At 44.2% G+C, this 15,115-nt stretch overlaps 1 protein-coding gene across 4 annotated transcripts in view; it reads right to left on the reverse strand.

Annotated features, from left to right (window-relative positions):
• Positions 1–1,154: 1,154 nt before the first annotated feature.
• RNF144B (ring finger protein 144B) overlaps positions 1,155–15,115 on the reverse strand; it is a 182,005-nt gene continuing 168,044 nt past the window's right edge. For all 4 annotated transcript variants that reach the window (XM_086706155.1, XM_086706156.1, XM_086706157.1 and 1 more), the window contains exons 5-8: positions 11,636–11,840; positions 9,462–9,606; positions 6,001–6,090; positions 1,155–4,848 (exon numbers count right to left, since the gene is read on the reverse strand). In XM_086706155.1, coding sequence (XP_086562281.1) covers positions 4,708–4,848; positions 6,001–6,090; positions 9,462–9,606; positions 11,636–11,840 — 581 coding nt within the window. In that variant the 3' untranslated portion in view covers positions 1,155–4,707. The remainder of the gene's footprint in view (positions 4,849–6,000; positions 6,091–9,461; positions 9,607–11,635; positions 11,841–15,115) is intronic.

Below are 15,115 nucleotides of genomic sequence, written 5' to 3' on the forward strand. Positions count from 1 at the left end.
ACATAAAACCACTGCTTCCTTGATGAAATGGATCTAATATCTACTCCATTTATCTCATAGGATTGTTTTCAAAAGTCCTTTAAGGAACATGTAAAAAATGTATCTATCTATATTGTATTATAATTGCTATTGAATTATTTGAAGAAATTCATTTCTTGCTCATAATGTAGAGTTGGATGCCATCTTTGGGGTCTAAAAAAATAAATTTATTATCTTACAAATGAAAATAATTGAATTACAGAAAAACCTAATTGTAATTCTCCTTCAGATTCACTAGGCTTATAATTTACATGGCAATGAGTTTGCTGGTTGGGCACTGATTAAAATCACCGCTGTATAAAGTGGTTCATTCAATAATTCTTTGGGGATACAAATTCAAGTTTAGCAAACAGTGACACTTTAAAAATGAAGTAATGTCGACATTTTAGGAAATGATTAAGGAAACGAAGAAACCATAACCCAAAAATCTTTTAATATGATCTTACTGATTTCCTCAAAAGTGAATGATTACAAAGTGAAATTTGAATTGTAAGTCAGTCCTAAGTCTTTATACTCAGGTATCCAATCACAACCATTGAACCAATGTTCAATAGAAAGGCATCAACCCCAGGAGACAGGAATGTGAGCTTTCGGTTTTGCATAAACACAAGTTCTAGTTGTTAACCAACTTTCAGCACTCAACCTTTGGTGAGTCCTGCCTTGAATACTAATCAAATGGAAATGACCTTAACTTAACGCTAATGTAAATCCTTTAAAATTCATAACGAGGAGATACATTCCTCCAACAGACTTGTGAAAGGTGAGAGCGGACCACAGAGAGCAGGCAGTCCAACCATCATTTTATAGAACTTTGATCCCTGGCAGCATTCATTAGAATGATCAAAGCCCTAAATTATTGGTTGTTTCTCTGGATAATTACCAATGCCCATGCAGTGACGGTGTGGGATATCGCACATACAACAAAAATGTCAGCAACGAGTGAAGGCATTATACTTCTCATTTCTTTTAAGAAACAAGGTAGCAAGACTTATTTCCATGAATGGTGTAACAGATTTGGGTGGTTTTTGTAAATTCAGAACCTAGGATTTAATAGTGCTTGGTGGTTCCTGGAGGATAAAATCAAACGTGTCTAGAAACGTGCGGTACAACAAAGGTTAACCACTTGCTTTCTTGCTCCACGTTTATTGGGGCAACAGAGACTGAAACAGCTATTTTCCTCTCAAATAATCGGAAAAATATAATACAACAGCAATTTCTTAAATACATAACAAAACTTTCTGGATCGTGAATCAACATGAGATGTAATAGTCTATAGGTATCAACTTGACAGCTTTATAAAATGTCATTCATCTAAGGCATTATGAAATTATCTTCAGAGCTGCACATATATACATGGGTCTATATACATAAAGGCATCCATTCACGAACACAAAAGTCAAGCACTGTGTAGAGAAGGGTAAAATAAGACGCATTTAGATTTTGAATAAGTTTTAAGAGACAATTTGGGGTTTCAAGAAACAGTGATTTACATTCAAATAAACATGTACGTTTTGCAAATCTGGATAGGCAAAATTTTCATGATGCAGGCTACAAGAAAATTCACACTGTGAATTATTTTTCAAAGGCCTCTTTATCTATATAGAGATTTCAAGTCTAGAGCTAACACCCATTGTGTGAACAAACAGAATGCCTATGATTCTAAAATTTGCTTCCCTGTGGCTTTCCCCCTCACCTCCCTACCGGATAAGAAAAAACTTCCCAGAAGGGGCAACAGCTAGTTGTCGTCCCCTTACACCTGCTAGCGTTTCCGGATGGGGAGTTATTACATCCAGATTACAACTGGGTGAAGGAGTTTTGATCCTATTTCAAAAAAACTACACTACTCCAAACACAAGAATTTTTGCCACAACATCCAAACATTGTCACGTAGACCCATATCTCTTCCTAGTCTGGAAAGAGAATCCCTGGAAGACAGAGCTGATGGACAGAGGAAGGAGACAGGTTAAACTGTCTCACTGGCCAGTTATGCCAAACAAAAACATCAGTCTCTTTATCTAAGTTGTCAGTTCCCTCCTTTGTAAACAAAGTTTCTAGACTGGCTTGCTACTCACCCTTTGAGGCACCGGCGATGTATCTGGGTTTAACCTACCAACCTATTCCTGTTGATTCTGACAGTCTTACACAGGCCTATTCGTGTAGCTATTTAAGGAAGAAGTCACTACTTTCCAGGCACTTTTCAACATTTAAAAACTTAAATCCAGTTGTTTGAAATCTGTTTCAAAAAAGCAACCCCCCACACCCTATCTTGTATTAAAAAAAAAAAAAAAAAAAAAGGAGCTGCTTCTGTTACAGTATCTCTGTGAGAAAACAAGTTCCTTCAATTTTGCCAAGGCAACAGTATGGATGTTCTCTCCTACCTTTAACTCCAAATTCAGGAGTTCCGCCTCTGATAACACAGGATTTTAGGTTCCTTGAAATCAGCCCCTGTTTTAGAGATTCTTTGCGGAATAGAAGCTTTGAGAGTTCGCTCATGCCAGGGTAAACTGCCACTCCTGACACTCTTGATACAAAAATTCATTTTCAGCTGAGTTCCCATGATCCCCTGAGCAGTTATAAATGCCCTGTGCTACAATGAGGCAGTGTTAAGACAAAGCAAATCACTCAAATATATGTACACTTCTATTTATACTAATAGGGAATACATTGATCGAAGAGAGTATTCTTGTTCTGCCATGTTCAGAGTTTCAAAGGAAAAGAAAGACGCTTAACATTGAGAAGTTTCCAAATAAAAATGATTAAAAATGCTTTGGGTTGGTTGCCATTCGAAAGTTTTCCGAGAGTCCACATCTATGTTCTGTACAAATGGTAAATAAAAGTGTACACGATGTAGGGATGAACTATACATATATCAGGTATCAACATGTATGTGGGAACCAAAGTTCCTTAAATATACACATCCCCACTTAGGACACATTCCATTACACAGGCAAAGCATCGTTCCTTAATAATAGGTCCAGGATAGCAGCAATTTAACAACCTAGTTACCCAGTTACCTCGGGAAAACATCATAGGTCCAGACAGTCCCAACGCACTGTCCCTCGTTCCAAGGACAGCTCTCTAGGAGCACTTTACATGTTCCCACGAAGCACCAGACTACGTTGCTAATGGCAATTATGACATCTTGTCATTGGAGAAAAAGTTATTGTCTTTTCAAAACCCGTGAATTCAAAAATCTGACTAACGGATGACGGGAAAACTAAGTCGCAATGGGGCTATACCAACCTAAACTATTTATGATACATAAAGCAGTTACAGTTTCTTTCTTACATTTTTTGTTGTTTGATCAGTGCCTTGTACACACAGGAAGTATCTGGCTCGCCCTAACAGAGGCTTCCAAGAGCAATATTAAACTTTGTTGAGAGCTGCTTGCACTGCGTTTGAAAATAGGTAACTAGCTTGATTATCAGTGTTTTTACACACTGACATGACAGGACACCGTGCTAGGGTTGTTTTAAAAGAGTTGGGTTTATGAGTCTATACCTTTTGTTAAGTTAGGAACTTGCAACCAAAATTTACACATGTAATATGCAAAAAAAAAAAAAAAATCATTAGGTTGATTTCTAATAAAGTGTATTAGTCCCAGAAGGAAAGACAAAATGGCTTTGAGGAAACATTTGTTTTGTGTGTACCACGGGAAATACTCGCACGTGCCCAGTGGACGGAGGGTCTAGGTAGGTGGCAAATTATATGGATTTCTAGATGTACACATGGGACTTGGATAGTCACTCTTGCTATGGACTTTCAGGTCCAGTCCTAAATGTGCTGGGCGCAAGAACGCAGGGCTCAGGAAAGGTCTCTGTTATCTACGGTGAAGGATTTGAACCTCTGCCCCTTGACCCGTATTTCACATCAGACAATCCTGCAGACCACAGCTACTGGCTGGAGGAGAGTCTATCACCTTCGCCAAGCTGCACTTGCCCAGGGAGAGCCGCTCCATCAGACCACATTGTTTTACAGGCTGTAGCCCTCGCACTGGGAAAAGACACCTCCCTCTGCACAGCAGTTTTGTGCTGGAAGCTGAGATCACACAAGGAGAAACCCATTGTGTTTCTGCCAAGTCACCGTGGGAATGCCGGCAACAGCACACCCGGTGGCTGGCAGAGGCCGAAGCCAAGTACCCACTCCTGAGCTAAGCAGCCTGCTTTGCAGCTCTTACAACAATCTCCTCTTAAACGGTGTTATTCTTTCCCTCCCCCAGGGGGGTCTCTCCCACGTATCTATTGGTGGTCAAATCGACACAGAACGGACGCTGGTGCTCAGTTGTGATGTGTGTGGCCAACCGCGACAACACATTTATTACACTACAGGTTCACTCGGGCTCCTTGAATCTGGCCATCAGTTAAACAGTCCGGTGGGATCCTCCGGGGGGGTAAAATGATGATGGGTTAGCAACCCATTCCTTCTCAGCAACCCCAAAGCTTCCCGACATGCTCCACAGACACAGCCTAGACTGCACAGCCCGGTTCTCTTCACACGGGAACACGTGCATCAGGGCTGGGCCTTGGTGCCAAAGGCAAGTTCAAAGTCTGGACACAGGCACTTTCAAAGGTTGGCAAGGAGGAGGCAGGTGCACTAAGTGGGGCTTTCTCACTGTGCTTCTCATTAGAACCCCAGACATCTGTGGCACGTGGACGTGAGCAGAGACCTCTAGGTTGTGGATGGGCTGTGCTTTTTCTTCTTGCCCCGACAGGACTTGCAGACACAACAGATGATGCAGGGGGAGGCCAGGAGCAGCAGGGGTGAAGTCACCAAGGCGATGATGCCCAATCCCACCAGAATCCCCACCACCTGGAAATGTGGAAGAAAAGGCTACTTCAGCAGTTAAATCTTCCTGTATGTCTACTGTACCATCTGCTAAAGACCGAATGTGTGTTTCCCCCTCAGCCCCAGAATTCATATGTTGAAACCCTAATCTCCAATACAATGGAATCCAGAAAGGAGGGTGGTTGGGAGGTAACTAGGACACAAGGGTGGAGCCCTCACGGTGAGATTAGTGCCCTAAAAAAAAGATATTAGAGAGCTTGCTTCCATTCTCGCCACTCTCTGCCATGTGAGGACACAGTGAGAGGAAGACCATCTACAGACCAGGAAGAGAGAGGGTCCTCACCAGAACCCAACCATAAAGGCACCTCGAGTCTCCAGAACAGGGAGAAATACGTTTCTATTTTTTTTCAGCCACCCAGTTTATGATAATTTATTCTAGGGCCTGAACTAAGACACCACCTCAGGCACGCAAAACAGTTACCAATCATAGGACCTTGTAGCCCAGGGCCTGCATGATCTGAACTGGATACTAACCAGGGAGATGGCAAGAACTAGATCGGAGGGGAGGGAACAAAACAGACATTAACTCGAGCAAAAGCTCTGTGTGACCCCAAACTGTTGCTTTTGGCGCTCTGGCTCTCTCCCTGAGTTTCCTAATAGTCTCATAGGGATATTAACAATGATTGCTAGGCTATTAACACTGGCACCTTTAAAAGGAACACAGCCTTTAATGAATATGAAACGCTATTAAAAATAAACCAGGACTTCCTTTGAACCTGCCACGGAAACACAATGGCAGGTACAGAGGGATTTAAGCCCCAGCAGCGGCTCATGGGATTTTAGAGCACTGCCTTTTATAGAAAGTAGGACTTAGAGGGTTTTAGGAAAGTCGTTCTACCATTTTTTCGGGAGGAAAGAAGACCTGCCTTCGTTCTGCAGGTGGCTGTTAATTACCCAGCTGCTCCGGGCCCTGCCCCTCCACTTATCCGCAAGGGGGTCATGCTCATGAACTTCAGGCACTTGCTGCATTCCCTTTCCCTGGCCCTGCTCAGGGGCTCCCCAGAACCTCCAGGGATGGATGCGTAAGCAGACAACAGGGTGGGGAGGAAGAACAGGTGGGCTTTCTAAGCCCTCCCAAGTCCAGTGTATCTCGTGCTTCCTTAAGGGTCAAGGTACCTGTGTTCGGTTCCACATCACTGAGGCTCTCGAGTGGCCAAGCTTATTCCTACACGGCCCTTTGTCATAATGCCTGAGGAAAATGTCATTCTGAAAAACAAGGAGAGAGGTCTCAACAAACACGCTGTTTTGAATTGAGAGACAAATACTAACCACACTGGATCTAACAAACACAAACCATATTTTGCTTGGTGGAAGCAAACGCTCTTTCGGGCGATACTGATGAACAGCCTCCCCGAATCCCGAGGCCGCGATCTTTACGATGTATCTCGGTACTTTTACAAAGCACTGAGTGAAAAGAGATTGTAATCAACGAGACTCTTGACTGAGTCTTGAAAGGCTCCGTGTCCTGACCAATCCTCTTTGAAAGGCAGCTCTAGAGCAGGTGCGATATGGAACGAAGGACAGTCTTCCTCGGCTGGAAGGCGGCCACAGTAGAGCAGGCGAGGAAAAATGCCAGCAGCTGAGGTGGGAAATGCAGGCATGAGATACTGAGAAGGTAACTAACCAGGTGGGGGAAGAAAGAGAAGAAATCACAGGTGAGGGGAAAGGCACTGGGGAGAAGCAGGAGCCTGGCCAACAGAAATGACAACGGAGAGATGAACTTTGTTGGGACAATGACGGCTACGGTTTGGACAGGCTGAACTTGAGAGACACTTGAGCCATCCAAGTGGTACTGTCCAAAAGGCAGCTGATTCCACAGATCTGAACTTTGGGGGAAGGCCTTAGGTACTGGCAGATGTTGGGGGGAGGGGCAGGAAACAACACAGAAGTAGATGAGATCACCCGGGAGAGAGTGTAGACTGGAGAGCAAAGAGGATGTTGGTCACAAACATTTGGGTCACAAAGAATGGGTCAAGGGGAGCCTGGGAAGGAAACGGAGAAGTGGCCAGAAATGCAGAAGGGAAGCCAGAAGAGGTGTCATCACTGAAACAGACAGTTTAGGTAGGATGAGGACTGAAATATCCCTTGCATTTCACTCAAGGCCTTAGAAAAATACAGCTGGGGAGTGACAATGTGGCAAGCTGAGTGTACTTCAATGCCCGGAGGTAAGTCAGCATCAACAACAAGAGGTGACTATGTTGTTTTGAGGCCTGGTTCAAAGAGGAGGCTGGGGAAGAACGGGAGTATGGGAGACACATAGGTTTGAGAAAAGTGTGATTCGTTTTCAAAGGGGACACAGCTGCATATGTGATGTTAGTGGAAGTTGAAGTCACAAGAGAGAGAAGAGGTAACAGAAGGGGACAGGTCTCTGAGGTACCCACAGCACAAGATGAAGAACACCTCATCCTCTGAAGACAGCAGGGATGGGGACGAAGGCAGGAGCAAACGCAACACCCCAGTAAAGCTCAAAACCACGCTGGGTGGCTGTCTGTCTCACGCTTGGCTCTCGGACAACCATCCTGCTCCCAGACCCACTGCTCTGAAACTTTCCCACAAACAAAGATCACCACCACCATCTGACACAGAACACTTGTCGAGGGGAAAACATCATTACCAACAGGCCAATGCCCCTGGCTAAACCCGAGAAAATGGGATCTCAAGAAACAATGACCAGAAAAAGATGCTTCAGTATTTGAAGCCTGTGTATCCAGCCTTTTAACATCTGTACCATTTCATCTCGAGCGTCAGAACAGTCCAAGTAACAGAACAGTGTGTTCTTTGCAGCGCCATACCCCAGACATATTCCAGCCAAAGGATGGACAGATCTGGCACACATATTTATTCCCTTACACTCTTGCCGCTTAAAAAGAACCTCATGGGCTCAGCCTCCTTGCGGCTATGAACCCAATTAATATTCTGGTTAAACCTGAAGGAAAACAGAGAAGATTTCTTCCCTCTGTAAAACATGAGGGCTGTGCAGTCAGTGAGAACCTCACTCAGAACATCTCACGTTTGGAATCACGACAGCTCTCAAATATCACCCTTAATTGTAATTCGGGGGGTTATGATAGAATTTTTTTTTAAGTGGAAACATTTCTTTCAACCTGAGCTACTGAGCTTCTGAAGTCTAAAATGTCAATTTTCTTTTCCCCAATTTATACCTCTGCTTGAAACACTGAGATCGGGCTGATTAAAATTCTTACAGATGTCATCTGAAACAACCTATCTAGTTTTCAGTTAAAACCCAGGCATGTGGGGGGCGGAACGCATCCCGTATTCACTGCACACAGACTCGCTGGGTGTGTGTGACACTAAAGCCCCACACTAACTGCTGATCGAATTGAAGCAAACTAAGCCAACGAAATGAGAAGTTGAGAAAAGAAGGTCCCTGCCCCCCCACCAACATGACGGAGGCTCACACGGATATGGACGCATCTTCTTCGTCTGGATTGCCAAAACAGTGAATATCTCTTCCTATCTGGGGTAGCTCACATGTGCTAGAGTAAACGCTAGAACTGAAGCAAGATCTGCTCATCCAGCCTTCACATCACCTTCTACCTCTGGGGTTACCATGAGCCTTGGCCCGGGACTGAATGAGCTGTACTCGAATTGGGCAAGACGTGCTTCATGAATGGTGAGGGAACAGAGTGAGGGGGGCAGACCCCTGTGTCTGGGAAGGCAACCCTAACAAAACAATAGCAAAACTGCTGTCATGGCAGTGAATGAAGTGGTTATTGAAGACATCTCATGGGTTTGAGGGGCCTTTTTCTTTAAATTCAGAAAGAAGAAGACAACCAAAGTACAGTAGGCAGAATGGCGGCTCCCCTACAGACGCCCGTGGCCTAATCCGCGGAATTTGAGAATATGTTGCCCTTACATGGCAAAAGGGACTGTACGGATGTGATTACATTACGACCTTCGTGGGGGAGTGTAGTCTGCATCACCCAGATGTGGCCAACCTAATCACAGGGCCTGGAAGGGCAGAGAAGCTTCCCCAGCTGTGGTCAGAGGGAGCCGTGAATTGGAAGAAGGGTCGGACAGATGGGATGTGGCTGGCTTTGAAGACGGGGAAAGGGGCCACAGGCCAACGAATGCAGGCAGGCTCTAGACAGTGGAAAAGCAAAGAAATGGATTCTTCCCTCGAATCCAGAAAGGAATGCAGCCCTAAAGACCCTGTGATTTTAATCCAGTGAGACCCATGTCAGATGTCTAGAAGTAAAGATAATAAATCTGTGTTGGTTAAGCCGCTGTGTTCGTGGTGATTTGTTACAACAGCAATGTAAAATGAACACACGGATGATTCTTTATGGAACAAGAGGAGACGGTGCTCCCAAAACAGGAAATGTCCCTAAAACAAAACAAAACAAAAAAAGCTTGCTTGCCTTTAAGGTTGAGGTGACACAGTGAAGGTAATCAGAGATTTTATAGACATCTGAAGTGGAGAGTATCACTAAGAACAGTAAATGTCTTTTACAGGACAAACAGAGGCTCATTGTTTCCAAAGGAAAGGCCGTAGGGTCCCGGTGGTCACACCGATACAGAAAGACCACGTGAGAAGACTTCCGAGTGGAACTTACATCCAGGTTCTGGAGACAGTACCAGCAAAACGTGTGCTTGCAATTCTTGCACATCATCTGAGCACAGCCTTCGTTGCGTTCGATATAAACCCGACAAACAGGGCATTGCTTAATGGGGGCTTCTGTGTCTGTCCCAAAGAGGGCCCTAGAAACAAAATGGATGAGAAATTATAGGGTGTGGATCAAGAATGCTGCCTGAGTTTCTTAAAAGCTAGAACCACAAGGGGGTAGACTACCAGAGCCGGGGATGAGTGAGCTGAGTGTAAAGAATTAAATAGTTAACTAACACCTTTCTAGATTCCACTTTATGGTCACCAACTGAATTCCTGGGGCTCCTGATGGGTAGGTAGGGAACCCTTCCTTATCCGTGCTGAATTCACTTCCATGGAAGAGGGTGGGGGTAAAAATTGGAGAGACACAGATTATTAGTCATTCAGATAACTCCAAACAGAAGAGAACCTTTATTTATCTTTGGCTTGAAGTGAATTATATAATTGTATTTTCCACACCTGGCTTAACTCGTTACTTGGAGTATTTCATTCCCCGAGCACACACTGTCTAAATAAGAAATGCAAGCAGCCCGCTATACAAGAGAAACACAAGCTCAGGATCTGAGACGGCACAGGTAAACCTCTTATCTAGTGATCTGTTCAGACAAACAAATGGCAGAGGTTGAGGGAGTCAGTGACCAATACTTTAAAGAAACACCTGGGGTGCCTGGCTGGCTTAGTCGGTACAACATGCAACTCTTAACCTTGGGGTTGTAAATTCGAGCCCCACACGGGGTGAAGAGATTATTTAAAAAAAAATAAAATCTTTAAAAAATAATAAAATAAAATAAATGCCCAATATCATTCAAGAGACCTGCTCCACATGGATGAATAGGTCAACACAGGCTCACAGCCTTAAGGGGCACAGAAAATAAGTGGAGCTAATTGAGGTGGGAGGGTTAGGGAAGCCTCAGCCTGGCGCTGTACTTCAGCCACTGTTCATTAAAACCAGCACCCAGCACATGGAGACATCAAGTTCACACAGTGTTGTTAGATCCAGGATCGGAGCTGGTGCTCACCATAACCTTATAGAGCACTGGGACAGTTACTAATTCCTACCCTCCCCCTTTTTTTTGCAAATAGAGAAACAGACTCATAGAGGCTGAGTGACTGACATGAGGTCACACAGGCACCAAGTGACAACGTCACATCTCAACCCCTCTCTCCTCTGGGATCTTTGCACTGTCCTGTGACACCCACAGACCTTACTGCCATGGCAGTGAAAATGCAGAAGGTACTGGCTAGGAAGGTCCACGCCTGCCAAGTGCATGAAGATCTATTTTTCCTCTTGATCTGTTTGGTCTAAGATTCCAGCCCAGCATCATAGACAGGTAGTGTTGCTATTCCTGAAGAATCGTTCTACACACTCGGAGGGTGCGGGGTGAGTAAGCCAACTGGACTCCTAACACTGGTACGTCTGTTCTCACTGATGCAGAACAGCCATAGCCTTGAGCAGAGCAAGGGATCAAGCACAAAGGTCTCTCACTCTGGGCCCTTCTGCTGCTGTAAAAAGTACTGAAAGGTACAGATTTAATTGCTGCTCGTTGTAACAAAATCTGAACTTTGGTGCCATCTTTTCAGAGCATAAAGTATCGAGAGATGAGTTCTCTTCCTCTTGGACCTAGGAATTGAGTACTGCACTGCCCTGCAGGGCTGCTGTTTCTACTGCTGTGCTCTCTTTGACGTGACTGGCACACCTCACAATCTGGCAGCATAATCAGGTAAGAAAATAATCCCAGCACCACTTTGCAAGCAAGAAGAATGAGGTCTGTCCCTAGCAGGTGGCTAGCACTCCTTGGCAAATGGCTGTGGACAAGCCGTGACTTCCTACTGAAAACCAGTGGTCCCTGTGCCTCCCTGCCTAAAGAGAAATCAAAATTTATACAAGCTCTAATTTCAGCAGTGGCTGGAAGATCCTCCAGGGGTAAATACCTAAATTGCCTTTAGAAATTCTTCTTTCGTTATTGTTAACAACTTACCAATTCTGAGACGCTTCTCAGGGAAGCTCCACAGGGAAGTGACTGATCTCTACATTCCATCACCAGATAACTCCTTTGCCAAGAGACGTATTTGGGGTTTCTGAGAAAACCAGTGAATAATCCCCAAGGCCATTTCCCTTCTTACCCGTGCTCTGTCGGCAGGACAACAGGCTGACTATCTCTACAGGAGACTTCTGCGTGCCAAGCATCCTTGCAACATGAGCAGAATTTCAGGTGACAAGAAGGACACTCCACCAGTACGGGCTGTCCCGGGTCACTTGATGCAACAGGGCACACTGTCTGACAGTCTGCGACAGGACACCATGTTCGGTGGGGGTCCAGGTGAACTTCTAGAGTGTAAAAAAAGAAAATGTGATGGTCTACCTGTCTTGCGTGCAGGCTTGCGGTTTTCCTCCCCTTCACGTTTCTCTGTTACAGGCTAACATCTACGGAAGCTTGGTAAAATCAAGGGCAGTGATTTCTACCACTGGTCTTCAGAATGGATCCAAACGTACAAGGTCACTCAGCCCTGCCGCATTTCTCAAAGTAGGTACTAATGGAATGCCCTTCTGAATAGATAAGGAGTGTTCTCACCAACCAAAATCTGCGATTGTTTTTGGAATACTTCTCACCGTTCGTTCAGTACTCAAAGTAAGCAAACATCTCAAGTCCCTGCTATCGTTATTTTGGGTATCATCTTAGAGGAAAATTGGACCTGAAGGGCCTACCAAGGCAAAAGAAAAAAAAAATACACAAAGGATTTTGTCCTTTCAGGCACTGAGAAATAAGTAGTTAAGTTTCTTCTGCTTCTTAGAGGGAAATGAAAGCACAAGGAAGAAATCGAATAGTTTAGGGACCAAACAGCATCTGTCTGGTGTGGCTTAGCAAAAAAGTCAGATTACCTGTCAGTTTGTATATTCCGTTGCCCTGCCATATGCTAGAGACATTTGTAAAAGACTCACATGCTCCAAAAACAAAAGGTATGGACTTTCACAGACCATAAAATGATAGTCGGTTATATACTACACATGAGCTAGATCCACGTGGCATGTAGGAAAGCATATGGAGTTGGGGGTAAGGCCACTGTCATTCTATTCAAACGTTTACAAATTTTGTTCAGTCTTCTATTTTCTATTCCCTAACAGACCCCATGTTCTTGTCACATAATGTGACCTTTAAGGAACATATCATGCAAAAAATGGTGTTATTTGAGTAGTTGAGTGGCCCGTTTTTTTTTTTTTTCTCTGAACCAATGTATTTTGCAAATTTTAAACCAATGAGATTCCAGTTTTAAATCTCCCAAGGCTTGTGATTCTTTGTAATTTCCACACTGGAGGCAAACAGACCCAGAGAGTGGTGCAAAAAGGAAATGAAGGCATTAAGTCTGAGCTTAGTTTTAAAGGTGATAATTTTACAAATTCAGTATCGGGGGAAATAAGTCCAAAATGTTCAAGTAAACACCATCTGCATTAATCTCTCATCTAGAAAATGCAACAATCAGATCTATGCTCATTATTCAAAAAGAGCATCCTTACACATAGTGTCTTATCTAAAAATTTGGGGGAGCTGGGGTTGGAGAATTATAGGCCAAATATAATCAGAAAAGGGAAGCCTATTATGATTCACAGGTCCTCAGACCCCAAGAGAGATGGATCCTTGAAAAGTCTCTAAAACTTTGGGACAGCATGGTTAGAAAGTCAAGGGGACAGTGACACACACATGCTCCAAGGTCTTGATCTTTTATTTCCACACCATTTATATTTTCTTTCAAACTCTTATAACTGCTTCACAAACACTAAACATTAATACACTAAAGAAATGAAGGTTGGTATGTAAATTAGAGCTAAGGACTCCCACATCACATACCTACTTACCACCCATTCTAAATCAGGGGTCTTTGAAAAGTCTGAAGATAAAGAAGGAAAAGGAAAGGAAAGATACATAACATAGTTAAATTTATAGCATCCCTACAGATCAACCTAAAAAGATACAAACATACAAATTGTCCACATAAGTCTAATCCAAATTATTTGGTAGACATTATGACCTGTTTGTTCCTACCAGCTTATTATTTCAGGGAGCTGGGATGCCACAATAAAAGCAGGGTCAATAAATATGACAGCAGTTAGATTTCGAGAGATTCCCATAAGGAAAAAAATCTGAGGAAGCAATGCGCTGGCAGAGCCCAAAGCAAAAAGCAAGGAAAGAGTCTGAGCCACAGAAAACCGTGATCTCGTGTATTTTTCTCCACTTTGACAGCACAGAAATGACCAAGTGAAGGAGCGTGGAGGAAGGGACCAGAGGGACACATTTCAGCTTTCTACTCATTTCGTTGTTCTTTAAGGATAGCTTATAGAACTTAACTAACACCCAAAGTAGGGTTACCAAGAAATAGATTCTTACTCTATCCAAAAGTGATATTGGCCACTCTAGCCGCTTCTAGAGTCCCTCAATATCGGCCCCAACCCCTTTCAACCTGAGAACACTCGTCTTATCTCTTCAGATGCAGAACATGGCGGACACTCGCTTTCCCAGCCTACTGCGCAACCGTAGCTTGATCACGTGACATGGTCTAGCCAGTGGGAGGGGAGGGGCGGTCCGACAAGGGGCTTCTGGGACAAGGTCTCCTTCCTGATGTGCGGGCAAGAATTGCCCTTCCGTCCAGCCACCTTTGAACACAACCGCCTGAAGTTGGATGTCCGGGAATATGATCTGGGAAAACTGTGAGGAAAAACTACATGAGGTACAGAAACCGAGCGGCTTCATCAGCCAAACCTGCAACCATCGACCTCTGGATTCCCTGTGTGTGAGGTAATTCACTGCCCTCGCTGTTTAGGCTCCTCAAAGTCCGGCGTTCTGCTCCTTGCGAATGAAAGCATCTCAAATGGTAAGGCCACCTCTAGCAATAGTGAGCAAATGCCCACTTCCAACAAGGACCGTTCCTCCTGGGGAAGCAGGTATTGTACAAAGGGGATGAACGCGGCATGTCCGAGACGACCTTTAAAGTCCTTTCCAACCCCAGGATTTTATCATCTCTGTAGGTGAGGAACGTGGAAATGGCGCGTACAGAAAAAAATACACACGACACACATCATACTGTGGAAAACGTATGTACCATAATAAAAATTTTTTGTTATTATTAAAGTTTTTTAAAAAAATGGGGTGCCTGGGTGGCTCAGTTGGTTAAGCATCTGACTTCGACTCAGGTCATGATCCTGCGGGTGTGAGTTCGAGCCCCGCATCGTCAGGCTCTGTGCTGATGGCTCAGAGCCTAGAGCCTGCTTTGTATTCTGTGTCTCCTCCTCTCTCTGCCCCTCCCATGCTCATGCTCTCTCAATAATAAATAAACATTAAAAAAAAAATTAAAAAAAAATTAACACACTATGCCAGATCCATAAGGTTTTTGTGTAGTTCAGCAGACAAGTAATGTACATCCATATAGTTGAACACTACGAACTTTAAAATAAGGTGACTCAGGGGCGCCTGGGTGGCGCAGTCGGTTAAGCGTCCGACTTCAACCAGGTCACGATCTCACGGTCCGTGAGTTCGAGCCCCGCGTCGGGCTCTGGGCTGATGGCTCAGAGCCTGGAGCCTGTTTCCGATTCTGTGTCTCCCTCTCTCTCTG

The sequence above is a fragment of the Puma concolor genome, chromosome B2, assembly GCF_028749965.1.
Source record: "Puma concolor isolate L17-30 chromosome B2, mPumCon1.1.hap2, whole genome shotgun sequence".
In the NCBI taxonomy this organism is placed as follows: domain Eukaryota; kingdom Metazoa; phylum Chordata; class Mammalia; order Carnivora; family Felidae; genus Puma; species Puma concolor.